Below are 26156 nucleotides of genomic sequence, written 5' to 3'. Positions count from 1 at the left end.
TCACTTATTTACTTATTCCTTCATTTATTTATTTTTAATTTATGTTGGTCCTCCATACCACACACACACACACACACGCACACACGCACACTCGCACACTCGCGCACACAAACAGTTGTTGTTGATTAAATTTTGTTGATTTACTTTCGATTTAGTTTTAAGAGAAACTGATTGTGAAATGTTTTAGTTTTTTGTGTTTTGTGGCAACATTTTTTTGTTTTTTTCCTTTAGTGGCAACATTAACTCTTAAACACTGAACACTAAGATTCAAGACTTTGTTTGATTTGTGCATAATATTTACATTGTTTTTTGTAAATATTTTTTTACAAAAAAAATATTTGAAAATTGTTTTTTTGTGTTTCTTGTTTGCTATACAGTACATAACTTTTGGCATTTGAAATTGTGTGGAATATATTTAATTAAGAATTTCATTACTTACTGTGATTGATAACATTTTCGTAACAGGTGGTTTGAGTTATTCTGGGTAAAATGTATTAACTTGAATCCTTGGTAGACTTTTAGACTTTACCTGGCACCCAAAACAAATAATTTTATTTATATAGTTAAGGTAGCCACCGTTATAACTATCTAATAATAAGTACTAGTATGAATAAGTACTAGCATCTAAAAAATAAGTACTAGTAACTGATGAATAAGTACTAGTATCTAATAATAAGTAATAGTAACTAATTATCTATCTAAAAAATACAAACTAGTATTTAATGAACAGTGTTGGGTGAACCATGATCTAATGAACCATGATCAGTGTAATGAACTACTGTGTTACTCTTTTTATTAACTGTTCAAATATGTCAAATAACTTGGATGCCCCCAATATTAAATATGCTAAATGAATGATTTGGACATGTCCATGTCCAACAGAATAAATTATTATTATAAAACATTGTACATTAATCTACTACACTATTATAATGTTGCTGAGACAATGCGGGAGACACCTATCAAACGCAATACACTATTGTAAATATTATCAATACTATAGTGTAAATATAGTCAGTACTATACTACTTCTTTGGTTGTGGAGCTCACATTCTTAGCCAATAATTTTGTGGCAAGGTGAGGTGCTTCATTAGATTAGAATTACTTGCCACTGACCTGCACATTACATAAAGATTCTTACATTTCACCTCAACGAGGGAAAAGTAGTGCTTATACTTCCAGTTTGCAAAAGCTACCTTTAAAAACGTTGGACTTGCCATCACTCTGACTCGTGTGTGTGTGTGTGTGTGTGTGTGTGTCTCTCCACCAAATCATCACCAGTTGTGGTTGTCTCCCACCCACCAATCATCATCAGTTATGTGCACCCCACCCACCCCGCAACACATGTGCACGCACGCAAACACACCAACTAACCAGAAATTTTTTTTTGGCAGGTCTGGCTGACAGTAGGGATGGGCAATACCACTAATTTTGTTTTCGCGATAGCGATACTTTCACTTTCGAGGCCAGTATCACCGATACCAATACTTCTAAACTGAACTTTTTAATTATTAAATGTAAATGTGTTAAATGTATAAATTAGATCATATTTTTTTTTACACTTGGTCATTTTTACTTTATAGTGGTAAAGTGGACTGCCAGTTCCACCCATAAAATGCATCCTTTTATTCTGGTAGAGTATGATTTATATTAACATTACATAATAAAACATGATCACTATCAACGTTTAACATTAAATTTAAAGAGTCTAAATGCACTATGTAGGCTACAATTTCTAATTGTATATTGTGAATTAACGTATGTTTTTCTGTCTTTTGATGAGCATTGTTCTGAGCTGCGTATCCGAAAACATCAATGGTTTCTTTCTTATGATAGTTTTGGAAACGCAGCTCTGTTTGAACAGTGTCATCAGTGAGCGAGCTCTCTGTGATCGATTGGTTCTGTCTTGCAGCATTTGTGTGCGTTCAGATGAGCAGGAAAATAGTCCTATACTACACAAATAAACAAAATTACTGGTAAAAAAAAAAACACCTTAGTATCAATATTTTATTTGAGTATCGATACTTTTCGATGCTCACATCAGTATCGATACTTCATATCGATACGCCCATTCCTAGCTGACAGAGAGCATGTCTGTTCGGGTGAAAACCACTTCAATGAGCTCATTTATTAGCCTGGATGCCAGCCTAGCTCAGCCCCACCCATAACAACTGAGCTTTGGCAGTTCGATCTGGACTTGATCCATAGAGGAGTAATTATGCCTGAACAGAAACTGTTTGGACCAATGAAATTGTCAGGGCGGGCTTTAGACGATGGGGTACAGTTGATAAACAGTAACGTAATCATCCACATCATCAAAAGCGCTTGGTTGAATTTGTTCTAATCCTAAACTGAGAACTTGTTCGTATATGCTTTCACCTTCACTATTTCTCTCAGAAATGATGATCGTGTTGGTAAGTACTCTGTGTTCTGACTAGAAGTGAGTATGAACACGTCAGGCTACTCAATTATAATAACACTACATTTTTTTCTCGGTAACGGTAATGGCTTTGTAAATGGGGGAAACTCATTAGTGAAAAAACAAATTCTTAGTAAAATTAGTAATGCTATTTATCTTTAACGCTGTTATTCCCATCGCTGCTAATAAATAACAACAAGTATCTTTTAAAAAGGTACTAGTACCTAAAGGATAAACATTAGTAGCTAATGAACTAGTATCTTTTAGTTATTCATTAGGTACTAGTACTTGTGTTTTTAGATACTACTACCTATTACTAGATACTAGTACTTAATAAATACTAGTACTTATTTATTAGATTCTAGTACTTATCCAATAGATACTAGTACTTATATATTAGATGCTAACAGTGTTTAAATAGAAACTAGTACTTATTATTAGATACTAGTACATATTCTGTAGATACTAGTACTTATTCAGTAGATACTAGTACTTATTATTAGATACTAGTAATTATTATTAGATACTAGTACTTATTTATTAGATGCTAGCAGTGTTTAAATAGATACTAGTACTTATTCAGTAGATACTAGTACTTATTCATTAGATACTATTAATTATTATTAGATACTAGTACTTATTTATTAGATGCTAGCAGTGTTTAAATAGATACTAGTACTTATTTAGTAGATACTAGTACTTATTATTAGATACTAGGACTTATTTATTAGATGATAGCAGTGTTTAAATAGATACTAGTACTTATTATTAGATACTAGTACTTATTCATTAGATGCTAGCAGTGTTTAAATAGATACTATTACTTATTCATTAGAAACTAGTACTTATTATTAGATACTATTAATTATTATTAGATATTAGTACTTATTTATTAGATGCTAGCAGTGTTTAAATAGATAATATTACTTATTCATTAGAAACTAGTACTTATTATTAGATACTATTATTTATTATTAGATACTAGTACTTATTTATTAGATGCTAGCAGTTTTTAAATAGATACTAGTACTTATTCAGTAGATACTAGTACTTATTCATTAGATACTATTAATTATTATTAAATACTAGTACTTATTTATTAGATGATAGCAGTTTTAAATAGAAACTAGATGCTAGTACTTATTAATTAGATACTATTAATTATTATTAAATACTAGTACTTATTTATTAGATGCTACCAGTTTTTAAATAGACACTAGTACTTATTCAGTAGATACTAATACGTATTTATTAGACACTAGTATATTTTTTAATTGTAACTAGTAACATCTTTTAAATAAACATCTTTTAAATTAAAAAAATATATATTTAAAAAAGAGACTAGTACCTAAAGAATAGGCACTAGTGGCTAATGGATAAGGAATAGTAATGGAATAGATACTAGGAGTATCTAAAAAATAAGTACTGGTAGCATGAAAGTAGATCCTATATTACGATTTAATAATTAAATGTTAAACCGGCTTGCCATACTGCTCCGTATATCTGGTTCATACTGGTTATCCTGCTGTACCGATGTAAGTCAACTCAGTACTTCCTGTTGCTGACGTCAGCAACCCGCGTATAAATAACGCTGGAGCTCGAGCTCGAGACAAAGCGCTTCCGGCGACGACTTCATGTAATCTCTTCACTCACAGGGTGAGAAACCCAGACTTTCTGCTGAGGGTAGCCCCCTTGGAACCGAATGAAGAAACAAATCTTACTGCACTTCACATACCGAGGACTAGTAAGAAAAGGGAAAAAGAGTAAAAGAAGAAAATGGACAAGTTTATATTACGAAAGGCCGAGCCCAAGGACGTGTCTGACATACTGCGACTCATAAAGGTAAAAAAAACCGAGCTGCGGCGCATGCGCATTATCATCATCATTATTATGTTATAACGTTTGGATTAAGTCGATGGTGGGGTAATTTACGCTATTTAATACATTTTAGGAACTTGCGAAATTTGAGGAAATGGAGGAACAGGTCGTCCTGACCGAGAAAGGTACATATTTTATATTTCTGTTCGATTAAAAGTACATGATATTTGAGTGTATGATGCTTATTTAGACCTATTTTGTATTTTTTAGAGTTGCTCGAGGACGGTTTTGGAGATCATCCGTTTTATCACTGCGTCGTCGCTGAAGTACCGAAGGATAAACAGTCTGTAGAAGGCAAGTTATCAACATAAGTGCTTTTATTCCCACATTATCCACGAACTACACATTTGTTGTTGTGTATACGTTTTACTGGCAAGTTTCCATTTATGATGGAATGGTTACAATTTGTCTTCTGCGTCATGCGTTGGAAGTGACGTCAGACCCGCTAAATCAGCGGCCCGTTACTTTCTGTTCCTTTTTAACCCTGGCTTACTGTTTCACTTCAGGTTATACAGTGGTTGGCTTTGCTATGTACTACTTCACCTATGACCCCTGGATTGGGAAGCTGCTTTATCTGGAAGACTTCTATGTGATGAAGGAATTCAGAGGTATTGTATTGTTGTATTTGTACCCCATTACCAGGGCCACACAACATCTAGGGACTTTTTATTTACATTTTTTTTTTTTTTTCGATTTCTGCGCTGAATTTTTGAAGAAATCGGAATGGTTTTGAAAAGATCTAAGAGTATTGAAACTGAAAACATTCCAAATAAAATATTCAATTCGTAACTCTTATGTAAGGCTTAAAATGCTAATTCAAACATAATTTGTATTTTAAACAAAGCTAGATCTCTCTTACAGTACATCCATTAAAAGACAGATCAATTATTGTTTTATTTAATGATGTGTACAACACAATTGATAATTTCTAAACAATAGGGCTAAATAAATACCTACTTAAATAAATAAACTATTTTTTAATAGCTATAAGTAATTTTTGCAGACAAGTGGCGTTTCCTTGACGCCTCTGCGGTCAGTTTTATTTTAGACATCTCATTCTCTCTCTCAAAAGAGAAATAATGTCAATCCGCACAGTCTACTACCCCTCACAATCGCCCAATAGTGTATGCTTCCCAATGACGGGCACTGAAATGTGCAGTGCCACAGATTCTGTGTGGGTCTGCCAATTACATATTCAAATACATTGCATGTATGAAGAATTGCTTTGACGTTGTAATTATATTTAAAATCTATTATTTCCCTGCTATTTCAGGTTATGGAATGGGCTCTGAGATCCTGAAGATGCTGAGTGAGGTATACATAACACACATAAGGACCTTTTTTAGATATTTTTCTTATGCATTAGGGTTAGGGTTAAATCCATTTAAACTCATTTATTAAACTATTTGTGTCTGCAGACGGCAGTGAAGACTCGATGCAGCGGTATGCACTTCATCGTAGCCGAGTGGAACACGTCATCCATCGAGTTTTACAAGCGGCGCGGCGCTTCAGATCTCTCCCACGAGGAGGGATGGCGTCTGTACGAGATCGACAAGTGCAACCTACTCAAGATGTCATCCAAGTAGACGCCAGCGCAGAGGAGAGTGTTCGATATAAAGGAGGATTTCGACAGCTATAGAGTAGATCCATGATTCCTAACCCAGTTCGTGGAGGCACACCAGCACGAACTCCCCCTAATCGAACACCACACTCACACACACACGTTTGTTTTTGTGAAATGTGGGGACATTCCATAGGTGTAATGGTTTTTATACCATACAAACTGTATTTTCTATCCCCATACACTGCCCCTACCCAACACACACACTGCCCCTAAACCTCACCATCACAGGAAACAAAACGTTTTTACTTTCTCAAACTCATCCTGTATGATTTATAAGCATTTTGAAAAGTGGGGACATGGGTAATGTCCTCATATTTCACCCTCTTCTTGTAATACCCATGTCACTTTACACATTTGTGTCCTGATATTTCACAAAAACAAACACACACACAATTCACCTCGCTCATAGAGACTCCATAAGTAGAAAAGGGACATCTAACATGTGCACTGTTGGTGTGCCTCCAGGAGCAGAGTTGGGAAATATTGGAGTAGATGACGCTAGTTAATACACATGCAATGTATAATTCAAAATAAAGCTTATACTTTATGAGACTTGAGTCAGTGATCACTGATTGGTCCAAGTAAAGCTGTTTCTGGATCAGCTGCTGTCAAACAGAAACACTAGCAACCCTTATGGTTTGGTTAATTTTGTGGTTATATCAAATTTGATGTTCATCTTGACATGTTGAAAGAAACGTTCAGTAACACTTTAGAATAATAGTCATTATTTAATGTATTCACTAACCATGAGCAGTACATGTGTTACTGTATTTGTTAATAAAAATACAACTGTTCATGTTCGTTCATGGTGCATTAATATTAACAAGACTTTAATAATGTATTAGTACATTTTGAAATTAATGTTAACAAAGAAAAGTGTAGTTCATTATTAGTTCATGTTAACTAATGACCATTATTCTAAAGTGTTCTCTAACTTCTAACAGGTAAAAAAATAGGCGTGTTTGACTATGACAGTACCGCAAGAGCGATTACAAGAGCACTTCCGTATGCTTTTGATGTCATAACACAAGTCGGACACACCTAATGACGTGGTTTTTACATTCATGTGATGCTGTTTGGAAACAAGTATACCTCTAAATCAAGATTAAACCAGTTTAGAGTTTGTTTTAGTGCTTCCAGTTTTTGTAGAAAGAGGAAGTACAGAGTGTTCCGACTCAAACCGTAACATGTCAACCCCAAATATGATGTTTCCTCTTTAACGTCAACTCTATCTATCTATCTATCTATCTATCTATCTATCTATCTATCTATCTATCTATCTATCTATCTATCTATCTATCTATCTATCTATCTATCTATCTATCTATCTATCTATCCTCTCTCTCTGTGTGTGTGTGTGTGTATATATATATATATATATATATATATATATATATATATATATATATATATATATGTCGGAAATCACACCATCACAATGTGTGTGTGTGTATATATATATATAATTTATTATGGTACACCAGTGTATTAACACAATCCCAGTCAGTTTAAAAACGTTCCAGACAGACCACTAACTCCTCTCTGATGATTGACAGATGAAAGAGAAAGTGGCTAGTGCAAAAGCAGGTCATTAAAGTGAGCGAACGATCCCGTATCAGCCGTACCGCAACAACCTTGAGAGGTGATGATGAGCCTGTAAACACAGCACAGTGAGAGAGTCACGCTAACTTCTGAGAAAGTGAAGATATAGTAGTACTGTGAAAAACGACACGGCTGGAACAAAATGCACACTTAAACAGGCCTGAATGGCATTGCATTAGATAGCAACATATTACACTAAGCATTTATTTGAAATAAAGCTCTTAAAGGGATAGTTTACCCAAAAGTGAAAATTCTGTAATTTATTCACCATCAAATCTGTATGAGTTTCATTCTTCTGTTGAAAACAAGACATTTTAAAGAAATCAAACATTCGACGATAGCTATTGACCTCTATAGTATTTGTTTGCCTACTATGAAAGGTCAATGGGTGCCATCAGCTGTTCAACAGAAGAATGAAACTCATAAAGGTTTTGAACAACTTAAGGGTAAATCATTTTTTGGGTGACCTGTCCCTTTAAAGCAAATCATTTATAGACAGGCCAAAAAATGTATTTTGTGATTGGCTGATGCTATACCTGTGTGAAATTACTTCATACATTTACTAACAACCACTGAAGTGCAAACAAGTCGATTTTAGTGGTGGATATTCACTTAATAAAGTAATTTAATGCCATTTAATGTTTAATATGTAAAAAATGCCATATGGAAAAGGGCTTTGTATGACTTCATAAATGTTGTTTGTCCTTTTTGTGCGGCTGTGTTGTGTTTCCAGGCTGTTTACAATGTTTAATGTGTTGTACCTAAGCTTTGGTCTCCCCGCTGGAACTCTTTTCCGCTTGAACCTATTAAAATACAAAGTGAAGTGAAAGCTCAGTTTGTTCCCAAACACAGGCCTGGTTTCACAGACAGTATTAGGCATTAGTTCAGTTAGGGCATTTAAAAGTGCACTATGTAACATTTGTTCCAAAAACCACTAGGCCAATGTTATACATTTTGTTTAGTTGAGTACTTACAATATCCCAAATGTTTCCAACTATTTGTAAATCATAATTAATAACGTTAATAAATAAATTGGTATTTTTAAGCCTGTCGATGCGTCTGCGTTAATCTTTGTTTCCTGCCGAGTGAACACACAGAGTAACGTCAGAACATCAACTTCAACACACTCAGATGTGTCTAATATGATAAACAGAGCTGCGCTCTCACACACTCATGACTGGAAAAACGGAAATGGCGCGGGCGACTGTGACATATTAAAAATCCTGCTGCTCACGAGCCGTGTGTTACGTTCATCTCATTAACAATCGCTCCAGCGGCCTCGCTCAGCTCCTCAACACTCGCTCCTGCTCTGCTTCACGCTACAGTAACGTTAATAATCACATCCATCAACATGATTTCTGCCGAGTCCTATCCCGATTCTTTCCCATCGGCTGTGAGGTGAAGACCACATGTCCCAAGATGCTGCGCTCAAACTTGGCGTCATCAAACTACGCCTTTGTTTTTAATAGGCAACTTCTAGCGGACGGAAAAATTACATAGTGCAGCTTTAAGTAGCTTTTTTGTGCCTTATAAAAAAACATGAGTGTTGTACATCTTGAGACAAAACAATGGCAGTGACGTGTTTTGAGATATATCAGTGCACGTTGCAATCAGTTAAACTTGCATTTTAGTCCGTGACTAGCTTAAGCCTTGTCTGTGAAACTGGGCAAATATCTGTAGCCCAAACAGCACAGCATGACAAGGTCACATTGATTCCCAGGGAATGCATGATGTAATAAAAAAAAGTATATTTATAAATGTGTGGGAAGAGATTGACTCACCTTCTTTGAGGCTGGTGTGTCTTTGATCAGCTTCTCCACTGCAACATAAGCCTGAAGCGCCAGGTCGTATATGGAGTCGCCGGTGTTCTGATGTGGAGAGATTAGAAAGAATCACTTCAGTGTAATGAGTCATTCTCTCACACACTCTCTCACACATGCACGCACGGACGCACGCACGCACGCACGCACATTTTGTCCCCATAACGTAGGGATTACCAGGTCAGGTGAACATGGTCTGCAACAATGCTTAGGTAGGTGGAGCGTGTCAAAGTAACATCCACATGGATGGAGGACCCAAGGTTTCCCAGCAGAACATTGGCCAAAGCATCACACTGCCTCCGCCGGCTCGCCTTCTTCCCATAGTGCATCCTGGGGCCATGTGTTCCCCAGGTAAGCCACGCACACACACGGCCATCCACGTGATGTAAAAGAAAACGTGATTCATCAGACCAGGCCAACTTCTTCCATTGCTCCGTGGTCCAGTTCTGATGCTCACGTGCCACTGTTGGAGCTTTCGGCGGGGTCAGGGGTCAGCATGGGCACCCTGACTGGTCAGCGGCTATGCCGCCCCATACGCAACAAACTGAGATGCTCTGTGTATTCTGACACCTTTCTATCAGAACCAGCATTAACTTCTGGAGCAGTTTGAGCTCCAGTAGCTCGTCTGTTTGATCGGACCACACGGGACAGCCTTCGCTCCCCACGGTCATCAATGAGCCTTGGCCGCCCATGACCCTGTGGCCGGTTCTCCACTGTTCCTTGCTTGGAGCACTTTTGATAGATACTGACCACTGCAGACCGGGAACAGCCCACAAGAGCTGCAGTTTTGGAGATGCTCTGACCCAGTCGTCTAGCCGTCACAATCTGGCCCTTGTCAAACTCGCTCAAATCCTTACGCTTGCCCATTTTTCCTGCTTCTAACACATCTACTCTGAGGACAAAATGTTCACTTGCTGCCTAATATATCCCACCCACTAACAGGAGCCGTGATGAAGGGATCATCAGTGTTCACGTCATAATTTTATGCCTGATTGTTGTATAAACAACATTAAAAACTTCACCACAGGGGGTCTTTAATTGATACATTTTTCAAAATACTGAATTTCTGATCTAATTTTGCTTCTCAAGTAAATCTATCTTGATTTAAGAATGCTTAGATGTTAGTGCTGGAAAACGAGATAAAACTGCTAAGTACGATATTCTGTTGTAGTTGCAGTGAGTTAAATATCTCCAATTTATTAGATACTTGCAAAAATGATTTGATCAGAATGCACAGCTATGTTCAGATAGCCATCGATGGTGAGAGTGCAATGCATTTTGGGGCCAGATGGTGTAGCAAGCTGATCTATGCAATAATCCAGCTTAACCTTGATCACATCATGTGACCTGAGGGGCCATCAGTGTAAAAACAGCCTAATTCTGGTACCTACCCATTTGGGGCCGTTTTATGTTTTTAACCAGTGACCCCTTTAGGACGTATCAATCAGCACATCTGACAGAACGAGGGCATGCAGCGCTGAAACAGCTCTTTAGAGAGATTCAAATCTAAAAGCGCTCGCTTGTGCTGTGATGCGTGTTGACAGGGATTCAGCAGGACGTGTGTGATGGCGAGAGATAGCAAGAGAGGTTCAGAACACTTTCCACTGCAAAAACCATATTAGTTACTATCAAAACAGACAAACGGCTGATAATAACCGCAGTGTTGATGCACATCCCAGCGTGAGGTTCGGTGTGTGTCCTTGGGAGTTGTTAGGAATGTGTTCCATCTGCTGTTTTTTAGCTGGGCTGTGGTGATGGAAAGTTACAGATCGTAACCTCGCCACCTTCTCGCTTTGATGTCTGTCTCGGCAGTGCATGGACGCTTAAAAACAGTCGCAGGGGCCTGTACCATGATGGTCGTTAAACAAACTCAGGGTTACAGGATTAGTTTTGAGTTGACAAAACCAAGCCAACACAGAAAAATAGGGTGTCAAAATTGTACCTTTAGGGGTACAACAGCTTGTCGCTGGGGCAGTACCCTTAAAAGGACAACTTTGTACCATTTTTACCACAAAAAGGTTCAAAGTAGCACCTTAAGGTACGCATTTGTACTCAACGGTACTAATATGCACCTTTTAGGAGTAAAAAAGATACAAAATTGTCCTTTTAAGGGTACTGCCCCAGCGACAAGCTGTTGTACCCCTAAAGGTACAATTTTGACACCCTATTTTTCTGTGTGAATCTATTCAGGCTTTGTTGGTCCCATGATGCTGATCATCAGCTTTCTCTGTCAACTCAGGCTTTGATCCTGAGTTTAGGAGTTTAGCTGTGACATCAGAAGTGAACAGCCAATCACACGCTCTGAATCGGTGACACTGAGACTCTCTTCTGCAGAATATTACATGATTGAAAAATAGTACAAATTTAAACAAATTTCCTATAAAAGAGGGCAACTTAAAGAAAAATCGTATATGTCAATGCAAGTTAAAGTTAGTTTAGTTGATATATAGAGAGAATTGAACATTTAAGCTCACATGTAGTCATTTTTATAGCTTTATTTATTGATTTTAAATTCGTAAAGGCCAGCAAATTTGACCTTTATATAGGCTATTTATATTTATTTGAACTAAGTGCCTATTAATGACTGATTAACTAAAATGATACATGTTTAATTAATTAGGGGTTACATACATTATATCTAAATCATTCATAATTATTATTATTATTATAAATAAGCATTGCTAAAAGCCAGACGCTTTAGTCTTCAAAAGCCATTTGTTATGTAGTGACCTTTAATTTGGAGCAGAAACGGGGGAGTGACTTTATTGCATCAGAAGTGTGATCGTTTGCACACAACTGATTGGTCCAATTTCAGTTTGAGATCTCTAATCCAGAACATAACCTGCTCTGGAGCAGGTTTACCGTGGAGTGTAATTTACTATGGAGATGAACACAGCTAAAAGCCAAACCACTTTAATAGCGCCTAAAATCCAGGATTGGCACAAACTAAGCTTAAACATATCTGGTTAGCCAGCTTAACCAGCTTCATGGTACAGGCCCCTGATGATAACATCGAGAGCCAAATAAATAAAAGGCACACAGGAACTTGAGACACCTACCTTTGCGACGGTCACTGCCTCTTTTGGATAATACATGGACGCTCCCACAGCCATTAGACCAGTAGGGTAGATCAGTCTCTTCAGCCGGGAGCCTAACGTACAAAAAGTTTGAGGTCAGTCAGATTTTATTAATTTATTTTGAAAGAAATGTAATAGGACACATTACATTAGAAGAATAAAGATCAATTTCTATTGACTGAAGAATTCGGAAAAATGCACAAAAATATGAAGCAGCACAACTGTCTTCAACATTGATAATAATCAGAAATGTTTATTGAACAGCATATCCAACCCCATCTCACGAAAGTGTGCATCTATAGCTTTGAAATTTTGCAAAATACAAGCAAAAATTAGTTTTTGTGTATATATTGCACAATTCGTGCTATAGATTCGCACTTTTATGTGATTGTGTTGGCAAATCAGCTCATTAAAATGATTTCTGAAGGATCATCTGACACTGAAGACTGGAGTATACGCTGAAAATACAGCTTTGAATACAGGAATACATTATATTTTAATATGCATTCAAATAAAACACATGTTTATTGAGTTGTAATAATATTTCACAATTTTTAATGTATTTTTGATCAAATTAATGCAGTCTCGGTTGAGCAGAAGACTTCTTTCAAAAACATTAAAAAACTTAATGACCCCAAACTTGTGAATGGTTGTGTATTTGAAATATCAGTGCATGTGAGACTGCAAATAAATGTTTAAGGTCAGTTGAGATACAAAAATACATCAATAAATCTTCTAGTACCTCTTCCAAGGAAAAGTCCCAGGATCCCGGCAAAGCCGATGACTCCGGCTCTGGGGTAAAACTCTGGCGGAGGGTCCTTCAAGTAGGCATAACTGTCTGGATAACAGGGCAGAAGATTCACTTCATCGATAATAACGTTTAAAAAGCTTGTTTTCTTTGTGTTCGTGTAGGTGAGTGTTTCGCTTACTCTGCCCAAACTGTACAGTGCCGTCAACCTTGGGTTTCACCGTCCCATAGACGCCCTGAGACAGAATGAGACACTAGTTGCTTTTACTTTATTAAAATCACTGTGAACATGAAATGCTACTCCGTGAGAAAAGACCAGGTCTGACTGAAGAACATGTGGCTATGCAGCAAGTTTAACTCATTATTTTTAATTAACAAGTAAGATGAATGTTTGGTAACACTACTTGCAACTGTTATATATATATATATATATATATATATATATATATATATATATATATATATATATATATATATATATATATATATATATATATATATATATATATATATATATAATGCATTATTAAAATATTTGTATGCATTAATTATGCCTTGTAATGCATTGTATGGTCTCATTAATAATTGTAAGCACAGTTATAATGCATATATATTGCAACATCTTTAGAAAGTATAATGCATTAAAATGCATGACAAACAACCAATTTCAGGTGTAACAAGGAATTTGCAAATGTTATTATGCATTACAATTATTTATGAAAATATATAATGCATGATAACGTACATTATGAATATCTTTAAAACGCATTATACATAAAGGCTTTAAAAAATGGTAATACTTTACATAATTCTTCAGTTATCTTATTTAGATTCTGATTTAGAGTCCAAAGGTTTATTACTTTACTTTATAATGTCTAGGTTATATTTTGATATTTGGTAAATGCACCTACTGGGCAAATCTTTATCAGTAGTCATAAACCCATAATGCATGACCGACAGAGATATAAGAGTATCTATATCCTATCAGATAGTCTGCTATAAGAGATAAGAGGACATAGATAGAGAGATTGATAGACAGGCAGATATATGAATATGCAAAAGTGAAGCCAATGGTTAAATAAGGACAACGGTTAAATAAATACAAATTAAAAATGCAAATGAAACAAATGAAACAATAGGGGGGGGGGGGGGGGGTGTTGCATTGGTAACTAGCTGAAGAATTAAGTAGAAGTACAAAAAATACTAAAACTAAAAACAAAATAACAATAAATTAACATTGGAAAGTTACATACAAATAATTTTAATTAAAAGTTATGTATAATACAAGTTTGTGTATATGTAATATATATGTGTACTGTGCATAATTATAATGTGTATTTAAATACACACACATACATGTATGTATTTAAAATAAAAAATAATTACAAAAAATGTATATATATATTTGCGTTTTTTTCTTAAATATATACATACATGTGTGTGTGTATTATAAACACACACACACACACACACACACATTACACACACACACACACACACACACACACACACACACACACACACACACACACACACACACACACACACACACACACACAATATATATATATATATATATATATATATATATATATATATATATATATATAATTATGCACAGTACACACATATATTATGTAAACACTTATTTTGGATGTAATTCATTGTTTGACAGCACTATATTAAATACTATAATTGTCGAATTGCATTGTTTTAAGCAAAGAAATGAATGTAGCACCTTCAGACATATTAGCATGTTTCAAGTTGTGTGATTTCATGTGGCTTTACCAAATGGGATTGCAAAAGTAATGACTGTTCTCAAACAGGTCCCGCTGTGTGCGATTGCTCCGACAAATATAGAGTCCTGCCTCAAACTCACACCACTGGGAAAGGCTGAGGTTAACACGCTGAAATATTTCAAGACATTCAGCAGAATTTCCCTTCTGCTTTCAGATGTGGGTCAATGTGTCCGTTCCTCCTCATGTGTTTTATAGTGAGGGCAGAGTGACAGGGCAAGACTGGCAATGTGTCAAATGCTTTATCAGCTGCTGTAAGGGTTGTGTCAGCATAAATTTCATTATGATATTGCATAAGACAATTTTTCCACTTTATGACGTTAGTGGGGGCTCTTTATTCACACACTGTACCATCAGATGTCTTTCTGGACAGATCCATTCTGTGCACTAAAAGCAGACTTTCTGAATGTCCTGCAGTGTTTCCCATCGGAGGCCTGTTGCTTGAAGCTACTCAAACTTTGAGTTTCACATATCCATACTATCCATCCAAATGTGTCCTAAAGCGTTGTATATTTGAAAAGAGTATGCCAAAATTCCCCAGATGGTTTACTATTTCTGAGAGATTTTCAAAGTGTGGATCCGTGCACACTCTAAGTGCTAATATTGCCCACAAACCATTGCACTTTGGAGGAGAAATCGGTTTAGAACTACAAAGTGTTAAACTACAAACATGGTGGATGTGCACGACCAGCAGTTAAGTAGAGAGAATGGGTTTGAGTGACTAATAATCAACATTTAACCAGATAAAAATATTTATTTAATGTTACCTGTGTTATATTTCATCTGCAACAACATGAAAATGTATTAAGATCTATTTCACCATTAACCTTTAAATGCATCATTATGTAAAATGTGTGTGGGAGTGGCTTTATTGCATCAAAAACATGCCACTTTACTCACAGCTGATTGGTCCAGCTTTTGGTTTGCGATCTCAAACTTAGAATAAAACCTGCTTTGGATCCGGTTAGCCGTGTAGCTCAAGTTACCAGTTCAGCTTCTTGGGTCCAAAAAAAAAAAATGAATTTGCTTAAATTAATCAAAAACTGCTGGGTAGAAACTGAAACTGGCAACAGGCCTCAGGTAAAATAAACATCAGTGTTGTTATTGTTAATCAAAACTAAAAGGATTAAAATTAGTTTTTGTAAATAAAATACAATATAAATATTAGACTGAATGTAAAAAACACAAATGTTGCATTGGCAACTAAATTTAAAGTACTAAAAGTACTCATCTAAAGCTGAAATAAGAATACATTAAAGCTAAATAGAAACATTATAATGGCACTGCATAATTTAGGCTGAAAATGAAAATTTGAAAATGTTGTAAATGCATGATTTATGATTATCCCAATGAGCCCAACACTGCAGCACTGACAGAAATGAGACTTAATAAGTGCTAAAGCGAGAAGGTTTAAAACTTTCGTTGCTGATGCAATAGTCCTCAAGGGTGCTAGTAGTGTAAAAGTGACATATTTCACTTTTAAAAGACAGATGTTCAGTATCTGGGCCACATAAGAGCAAACATCTGTTCTTGGCACAAGCAAACACAATGGCTTTACACTATTGTTAAAAGTTTTGGGACGCCTGCCTTAACATGCATGAATTTTAATGCCATCCCATTCTTAATCCGTAGGGTTTAATTTGGAGTCGTTTGAGGTCAGGCACTGATATTGAAGGAGAAGTCCTGGCTCTCAGTCTCTGCTCTAATTCATCTCAAAGGTGATCTATCGGTTTGAGGTCAGTTCCTCCACACCAAACTCGCTCATCCATGTCTTTATGGACCGATGCTTTGTGCACTGGTGCGCAGTCATTTTGGAATAGAAAGGGTTCGTCCCCAAACTTTTCCCACAAAGTTGGGAGCATGAAATTGTCAAAAATATCTTGGTATGCTGAAGCATTCAGAGTTCCTTTCACTGGAACTAAGAAGCTAAACCCAACCCCTGAAAAACAACCCTACACCAAACTTTACACGTGGCACAATGCAGTCAGGCAAGTACCGTTCTCCTGGCAACCGCCAAACCCAGACTTGTCCATCGGATTGGCATATTTAGTAGTGAGGAAATTTCAAGACTGGACTTATTGCACAGCTGGCAACCTATCACGGTACCATAGCCCACGGTTCACTGAGCTCCTGAGAGCGACCCATTCTTTCACTAATGTATGTAGAAGCGTCTGCAGTGCCTAGAGCTTGATTTATACACCTGTGGCCATGGAAATGATTGAACACCTGAATTCAGTGATTTCGAGGGGTGTCCCAATACTTTTGGCAATATAGTGTAGTGTTCGGAAATGTAGCATACTAGCATACTGCAGTGTACACTGAATACTGCCAACTATTATAAAAATAGTATGTGAAACCTCTTTTGAACGTAGTAAGCTAGTCTGAACATAGGCAGATCTGCGTGCAGCATGCGTGATGACGTGTGCAAGGGCTCATGGGTACCTGGACTGTCTGTTTAGCCGAGCTGGCCGTTTGCTGGACGCGGATCAGACCACCAGCAACCAGGACCAGACGGCAAAATCAGAAGCGCAATGAAGAGGAACCAAATCAACAGCATGAATTTCAAATGATTATAAATCACAATGTAAAGAGTCACGGATTAAGAGTAAGAGCTGCATTCCACAATTCATCTCTCAACATTCGTTTTCATATGTCAGTTTCATATGTAACATATTTTTTCTCTTCAAGTAATGTTCCAGATTCAGCTCTACTGAAAACATCTGTGACATGATGTTGATTAGCACAGAAAACAGCCTGAACTTTCATTTCAATTTGTAAAAACAAACAAAATCCTGTTCTCCCTGTAAACAGTCCCTTACTTGTACCCTTGTATGTTCCAGACGGAAGTTATGGATTCATTGTACACATGATTTTTGCTTGTGAGAGACTATTTATTCTTCTTCTCTGTGGTAATAGACAGCAGGTCACAGACGCTGCACATGGAGCTTTAACCTTTGACCCCGGGACATTCCTTGCTTTCAAAATCACATTCAAAACACTGTGACCAGCTGTGTCTGACAGAGTTTTGAACAACATGTACAAGAAGAGGGGAAAAAGTATCTATTTCTCTTCCTAATAAACTAAAAGCTTTCAAATGCACAACAATTGTATAGAATGCAGCTCTAATTCAGACAAAAGTAAAAAAACAGAAACAGAGGACGAATTTCGAGTGTTTAGAAATATCAAGTCAATGAGCCTAGACAGATTTATTAGTCAATTAGATTTATGTACTAGTTTTTTGGCTCAACAATTTTTAAGTAACACTTTACAATAAGGTTTAATTAGTTAACTAAATTAGTTAATCATGTTAGTTAATAAATTAACAAATCAAACCTTATTGTAAAGTTACCAATTTTTCTACCAATATTATAATCAAACGAGTGTTATAAATTATTTTAGTTGAGTTAAACATATTTGCATCTCATTCCATCCTAAAATAGACTAGAAAAACAGTTCTATTACATTGTGACATTACATTATTGTTTAACAAAACAGGCCTTTTCTTTATGGGGACAAATATATTTCATCAAAAAAATGTATATATATATATATAATATTTGGACTGGATTTTGTGAGATATCTTGGCTGATTGTTGGTTTTCAGCTCTTGTAAATAATTTTATTATAATTCGAATGATTGTAGATGATTGTAAAGCGTTTCTGGTGTTGTGGATAATAATTAGGAACATAGTCCGTCATGAAATGGAGAGGTAGAAAAGCCATGCAGAGCAGATTAGGCAACATGCTGGAACTACTGCACGCTCATGCTGAGTTTAATGCATAAATATACAAGTGCAATCTGATTTAATTATAGAAATATTGTTTTGGCACGTACACAAGTTTAATACTAGGACAGAGACTAGTTAATTATCTATCTGTCTGTCTGTCTGTCTGTCTGTCTGTCTGTCTGTCTGTCAGTCAGTCAGTCAGTCAGTCAGTCAGTCAGTCACTCAGTCAGTCAGTCAGTCAGTCAGTCACTCAGTCAGTCAGTCAGTCAGTCAGTCAGTCAGTCACTCAGTCAGTCAGTCAGTCAGTCAGTCAGTCACTCAGTCAGTCAGTCAGTCAGTCAGTCACTCAGTCAGTCAGTCAGTCAGTCAGTCAGTCAGTCACTCAGTCAGTCAGTCAGTCAGTCACTCAGTCAGTCAGTCAGTCAGTCACTCAGTCAGTCACTCAGTCAGTCAGTCAGTCAGTCAGTCACTCAGTCAGTCAGTCAGTCAGTCAGTCAGTCACTCAGTCTGTCAGTCACTCAGTCAGTCAGTCAGTCAGTCAGTCAGTCAGTCACTCAGTCAGTCAGTCAGTCAGTCAGTCAGTCAGTCAGTCAGTCACTCAGTCAGTCAGTCAGTCAGTCACTCAGTCAGTCAGTCAGTCAGTCAGTCAGTCAGTCAGTCAGTCAGTCACTCAGTCAGTCAGTCAGTCAGTCAGTCAGTCACTCAGTCAGTCACTCAGTCAGTCAGTCAGTCAGTCAGTCAGTCAGTCAGTCAGTCAGTCCGTCATTATTTCTATCTATCTGTCTGTCCGTCCGTCCGTCATTATTTCTATCTATCTGTCTGTCTGTCCGTCCGTCCGTCCGTCCGTCCGTCCGTCCGTCCGTCCGTCCGTCCGTCATTATTTCTATCTATCTGTCTGTCTGTCTGTCCGTCCGTCCGTCCGTCATTATTTCTATCTATCTATCTATCTATCTATCTATCTATCTATCTATCTATCTATCTATCTATCTATCTATCTGTCTGTCTGTCTGTCTGTCTGTCTGTCTGTCTGTCTGTCTGTCAGTCAGTCAGTCAGTCAGTCAGTCAGTCAGTCAGTCAGTCAGTCAGTCCGTCCGTCCGTCCGTCATTATTTCTATCTATCTGTATGTCCGTCCGTCCGTCATTATTTCTATCTATCTATCTATCTATCTATCTATCTATCTATCTATCTATCTATCTGTCTGTCTGTCTGTCTGTCTGTCTGTCTGTCAGTCAGTCAGTCAGTCAGTCAGTCAGTCAGTCAGTCAGTCAGTCAGTCAGTCAGTCAGTCAGTCAGTCCGTCCGTCCGTCCGTCCGTCCGTCCGTCCGTCATTATTTCTATCTATCTGTCCGTCCGTCCGTCCGTCCGTCCGTCCGTCCGTCATTATTTCTATCTATCTGTCTGTCTGTCTGTCCGTCCGTCCGTCCGTCCGTCCGTCCGTCATTATTTCTATCTATCTATCTGTCTGTCTGTCTGTCCGTCCGTCATTATTTCTATCTATCTATCTATCTATCTATCTATCTATCTATCTATCTATCTGTCTGTCTGTCTGTCTGTCTGTCAGTCAGTCAGTCAGTCAGTCAGTCAGTCAGTCAGTCAGTCAGTCAGTCAGTCAGTCAGTCCGTCCGTCCGTCCGTCCGTCCGTCCGTCCGTCCGTAATTATTTCTATCTATCTGTCTGTCTGTCTGTCCGTCCGTCATTATTTCTATCTATCATTCTGTCCGTCTGTCCGTCTGTCCGTCCGTCCATCCATCTATCCGTCTGTCATTATTTCTATCTATCTATCTGTCTGTCCGTCCGTCCGTCATTATTTCTATCTATCTATCTATCTATCTATCTATCTATCTATCTATCTATCTATCTATCTATCTATCTATCTATCTATCTATCTATCTATCTATCTATCTATCTATCTATCTATCTATCTATCTTGATTACAGTTAATCGGTGCACAAAAGCAGCTCAGTGTGAGAGGCGAGGTGAGGTGAGGTGTGTTAATCTAGCGGGGGCTGTACCTGGCACCAGCTGGCATACGGCTCCACCAGCGTTCTCAGACTGGAAATGCTCTCCTCCACCGACCCTTTCTCAGGCTCCACATACTGGATCTTCTGCTGCGGCGGCCTCGTGTACAGAGACAGCTACGAAAGCAACGTTGTTATGTGTCAGAAAACATTAAAGGGTTAGTTCATCCAAAAAGAATTTGATGTTTATCTGCTGACCCCTAGGGCATCCAAGATGTAGGTGTGTTTGTTTCTTCAGGAGAATACAAATGAAGATTTTTAACTCAACCGTTGCTCATATAATGCATGTCAATGGGGTGTATTTCTATGAGAGTAAAAAAACACACAGACATACAAATCCATATTAAACCCTGCGGCTCGTGGAGACACATTGATGTCTGAAGACACAAAACAATCGGTTTCTGTGAGAAAAACAACAGTATTTATGTTATATTTTACCTCATATCAGACAAATCTCATCTAGTATTCCCAACGCCATTACTTCAGTCGAAGAAGGTAAAAATCACGGTACGAATATAGATATAGAATCCTCCTTAGTGCCTGCGTGGATTGGTTAAATGAGGCATCTACATAAATATATTTATGATCGTGCCAGGATTTTGACCTTCAACAGAAGTAATGGCGTTGGGAATACTAGGTAAAAAATGACAAATACTGTTGTGTTTCTTGCAGAAACTGATCATTTCGTGTCTTAAGACATTAATGTGTCGCCACGAGCCACAGGGTTTAATATGGATTCGTATATCTGTGTGTTTTTTACCGTCATAGAAATAGGCCCCATTGACACACATTATACGAGCAACGGTTGAGTTAAAAATCTTCATTTGTGTTCCACTGAAGAAACAAACACACCTACATCTTGGATGACCTGGGGTAAACAGATAAACATCACATTTTCATTTTTTGGGTGAACTATCCCTTTAAACTGTGGTTTGTAATGCTGATCATTCAGGTTCTGAGGAACATCTGGGTCAAATTTCATCCCAAAGTCAAAGGAAAAACTATGAAATTATATTTTTCCATAAAGAAAATTGTGCCTTCTTCAGGACTATTTTTTGACGATTTATCATTCACATTACTACCACAATACAATGTTTTTTTGTGATTTAAATTTAACATTTTAACATTAAGACATACTATATTTAAATACTTATATCTTAAAGAAACAATGAGTAATATTTATGAGGATCTATTGACAGAAATGTATTATAATAAACATAACTATGTTTTTAGTGGTGTATAAAGACCTTACATAATCAACCGTTATGTTTTTATTATCTTAGAATGAGCTTGTTTTGCGCCGTCATGTTTCTACAGTAGCCCTAAAGGGACAAACTTCATTACAGAGCGCTAGCTACTCTCTGCTGTTTCAGGCGACACAATCTTTGTCCTGTGCTGGCCACCGTAGCTTCTCTATGTGCTTCGAAAAGGAGAGGTATAAAGGGTGGGCAGTTGCAATTCACAACCTCATCTCTAGATGCTGCTAAAATTCACACACTGCACCTTTAATTGACATGAAAAGGCAAACATTTTAGCTTTATTTGCGTTAATTTAAAACAAAATTCGTTCTTTTTTTCTAGTTGATTTTATGGTTAAAATGTGACCCTGAGGTCTTAAAAAATACCTCATCTACACGAAAGCAATGTTGTTATAGAGTTAGTTAAAATGACCACTGTTTCCTTAACAGCAGGCATTTAAAAAAGAGGAGAGATCAATCAGGTTCTGCCAAAGTCAAAGCAAAAAAAAATGAAATTATATTTAGCATGAAGAAAACCAATGCCAAATATTGACTATTATTATTATTTATTTATTTTAATTATTTTTATGGCAATTCACCCCAAATTCTCATTGCCTGAGCTTTTCTAAATGCTATGCTGATTCTCATCCTCATTAGATTCTCATTACTGTCATTAAAAATACTGCAATACACTGTTTTTATTGAATCAAAATCGAATTAAAGGCAGTACAATAAATACTATGATGTTCAAATATTTTTATTTTTATTGTAATGAAAACAAAAAATGTCTTTATGTAAAAAACCCCACATTTCCCCCCCCCCTTATTTTTTTGTTGTTGATTTTAGGGTTAAACCTGAGAAGCCTATAAAAAGTACCTCATCTACACTCAAAGTAGAGCTGGGCTTGTCATCAGCGGCGGCGGCCAGAACAGAGGCTGAGATCAATCCCAGAGTTCCAGAGAGTCCTGCAACCCCTGCAACCTATCACAGCAGAACAGAGAGCATAATGAACGGGTCAGAGGGAATGTCCTGATACACAAACCCCCACGCTTAAACACAAAACACTGCAGACTTCACAACGGCTTCTTTATCTGCAGACAGTCCGCTCTGTACTCACTCAACACACACACAATGTTTCTTGCACACAGTCACATATTTACTCAAACCCACACACAGTTGTTTTCAACACATTCAAGGTCCCTCATGTGTCTGAAACTGACAATATCAGAAAGTGGAGGTCAAATCATTTCATACATACGGACATGGTGTTGACGACACAAACGGGTTACATTTTGTTTCTCTGGATATTCCCTTAGCACACTCAGGATGAATATGAGAAACTAATAACACTGTTACATGTTCTTCTTGTTCTTCTTTCATACTATTAAAGTCAATGGAGTCCATCAACTGTTTACTGATTACTCGTATTCTTCCCAAAATATATAAAATATCCGATACCTGAAATATCTTCTTTCGTGTGTGCAGCAGAAGAAAGAAAATCCTACAGGTTTGGAACAACTTGAGGGTGAATACATTATTTTTGGTGAACTATCCCTAGGTCATTCTGTTTCTGTAGCAATTGGTGTTTGTTACATATTCAGTCAGTGTAATCAGTGTTGTTGTTAACTAAAACCAATTCAAGTTATGCTAATAGTATAAATAGATGAAAAACTTAAAAAATAATAATAGAAATGCTGCCTTGGTAACTTACTAAACTAAAATTAGTTAAAGTTGAAGAAGTAAAACTGCTAAAACTAACACTGAAATAAAAAATAAAACTAAAAAGAAACATTGTTTAAAAATACTAAAACATATTTTAAAAATATATATATACTATTTTTAGGTTCATATTATCAAAGGGAAATATTCCTAATCAATATATTATGGCTCTCATATACTAATCTATTTAAATTATTTATACTGTATATTCAGTACTGGTCAAACGTATGCAAGTTATTTGATCACAATTACAGACAAAAACAGTATTATTGTGAAATATTATTAGAATTTAAAATAATGGTTTTCTATTTTAATATACTTTAAAATATAATTTATTCCTGTGATCAAAGCTGAATTTTCAGTATCGTTCCTCCATTCTTCAGTGTCACATGATCCTTCAGAAATCATTCTGATACGATGATTTATTATCAATGTTGGAAACAGTTTGCTGCTTAATATTTTATATATATATATATATATATATATATATATATATATATATATATATATATATATATAACCTGTGATACTTGTTTTCAGAATTATTTGATGATTAAAAGTTTAAAAAGAAAAGAAAAAAGAAAAGCATTTATTTAAAATATTTTAAATTAAATATTTTGAAACAATCAGTCATTTATTTTATTTAAAGATAATAAGGTAACTTGTTTATTCAGCAAGGATGTGTTAAATGGAAACATTATAGCAAATATTTATATTCTGAAGAAATGCTGTTCTTTTTAACTTTTTGTTCATTAATAAATCCTGAAAAATCTTAAAAGCTAAATAATAGAAATGTTTCTAAAATTTAGCCCGGTATATATTTTACTGTCTATGTATATATATCAGCGGTGCTCTCAGAGATAAATCACCATCAAAACTTCGCTTTCAGTTTCTTTCTCGGATTGAACGGTGTTTTATTCCCATCTAGTGTCCAATCTTATATCTTAATATTCGGATAAAATCGGCGAACTGCTATAAATGTGAGGTTTGTAAAGCGTTATAACCTCTAATATCATCTTACTCTTTCTGCACAAACAGTGTCACAGTCAATAAAGACAAAAGAGATTGAACTTCTACTGATGATCTAACACTAAGAAAACTATCAGTTTTTATACAATAAACCCAGGCTACAGAATTACAGCATCTTAAAATAGTAGATAGAATAATATCTTTATTTATTCAAACAAGTTTAATAATTATTTTTGTTTTATATATTCTGTAGTGTCCTTGTGTTTCCTGTCCTCAAAAGCCTCTTTAAAGCTCAAAAAGAAGCAGGATAATTTTTATAATAAATTGAACGGATCTGAAATCATAGCACATGTGTGTTTAAGAATGAAGCGCATGTTATGAGTGTATTAAACGCGTTATGAGTTTATTCGCAGGGTCACAGGCTCGAAATGAAGGATCGGCTGAAGTTTTTCATTCTCACCTTGTACATGTTCCCGTCTTCTTCTTTTTCTTCTTCTTCTGCTGCTGCTCCATTGAGCGCTGCGACCAGACTCTTGAGTGCAGAGCGCCATCTACAGTTCATGCCACGCAACTACAGTCTTCAAAAATACTTATTCTTGGCAAATTTCAAGACTTATCAACAGCACTAGGGCATACTGTATAAATTACAAATAATTTCAAATAATAATTTTGCAATGGAATTTTTTTTTATTATTTATGTATGTATTTATTTTAGTGCTATCAAATCGATTAATAGCGAATATAATCACATCTAACATAAAGTTTGTTATATAATGTTTATTTTAAATATATGGCTGTGTGTTAGATAGCTGTGCTCTCTCTCTATATTTTTAATCTATGTAGGCCTATGTATTTATTTTAGTGCTGTCAAATCGATTAAAAGTGATTATTAATCACATGTAACATGACGTTTTTAAAAATTATATATATATATATAGAGTTTGTATCACACACACACACGCACGCACGCACGCACGCACGCACTCTCACACACACACACACACACACACACACACACACACACACACACACACACACACACACACACACACACACACACACACACACACACACACACACACACACACACACACACACACACTTTTTATATTTTATATATAAAACATATTATATAACAAACTTTTATGTTAGATGCGATTAATTGCAATTATTTAGTTAATTAATGATTAAGTATGGAGAAAATTGTTTGTTGCTGTGCAAGCTCTTCTTCGATTCATTTAATTTTTTTTAATTAATTAATGAATTAATTGATTTTAAATTTCATTGCATTTTGTTGTGCAATCCATGTGTTTTCAATTATTCTATGGTATTCATAGTCGATTATCGATCAAGTTAAGGAGTAATAATACTTTTTTTTGTTGATGTATGTGCATGGTTTGTCTAAAAAAATAGCTTTTTAAGCTTAATAATAATTATTAAAACTTTGACCACAGTCCAATCTTAATCAACATCACAGTTTACGTACCAAGTGATTCAAAATAGGCCATAAACACAATTATG

The 26156-nt window shown here is 36.2% G+C and overlaps 2 protein-coding genes across 3 annotated transcripts; one reads left to right on the top strand and one right to left on the bottom strand.

Moving 5' to 3' along the window:
* Positions 1–4015: 4015 nt before the first annotated feature.
* Positions 4016–6473, top strand: sat1a.2 (spermidine/spermine N1-acetyltransferase 1a, duplicate 2). The gene is made up of 6 exons (XM_067439678.1): positions 4016–4261; positions 4371–4422; positions 4508–4591; positions 4804–4905; positions 5571–5611; positions 5716–6473. Exons 1-6 carry the CDS (start codon positions 4196–4198, stop codon positions 5881–5883), a joined length of 513 nt encoding a protein of 170 aa, XP_067295779.1. The 5' UTR covers positions 4016–4195; the 3' UTR covers positions 5884–6473.
* Positions 6474–7364: 891 nt separating this feature from the next.
* Positions 7365–25177, bottom strand: apooa (apolipoprotein O, a). 2 transcript variants are annotated; one of them, XM_067439676.1, is made up of 10 exons: positions 25096–25177; positions 22824–22928; positions 20705–20827; positions 17407–17439; positions 13350–13404; positions 13163–13258; positions 12403–12494; positions 9305–9391; positions 8285–8326; positions 7365–7575 (listed from the first exon to the last, which is right to left on the bottom strand). In XM_067439676.1, exons 1-9 carry the CDS (start codon positions 25102–25104, stop codon positions 8285–8287), a joined length of 642 nt encoding a protein of 213 aa, XP_067295777.1. In that variant the 5' UTR covers positions 25105–25177; the 3' UTR covers positions 7365–7575. The 2 variants fall into 2 exon arrangements, with proteins under 2 accessions (XP_067295777.1, XP_067295778.1); XM_067439677.1 differs by lacking the exon at positions 17407–17439.
* Positions 25178–26156: the final 979 nt, after the last annotated feature.

Source organism: Pseudorasbora parva, chromosome 3, assembly GCF_024679245.1.
Source record: "Pseudorasbora parva isolate DD20220531a chromosome 3, ASM2467924v1, whole genome shotgun sequence".
NCBI lineage: Eukaryota > Metazoa > Chordata > Actinopteri > Cypriniformes > Gobionidae > Pseudorasbora > Pseudorasbora parva.
This window is presented reverse-complemented; position numbering and strand designations above follow the sequence as displayed.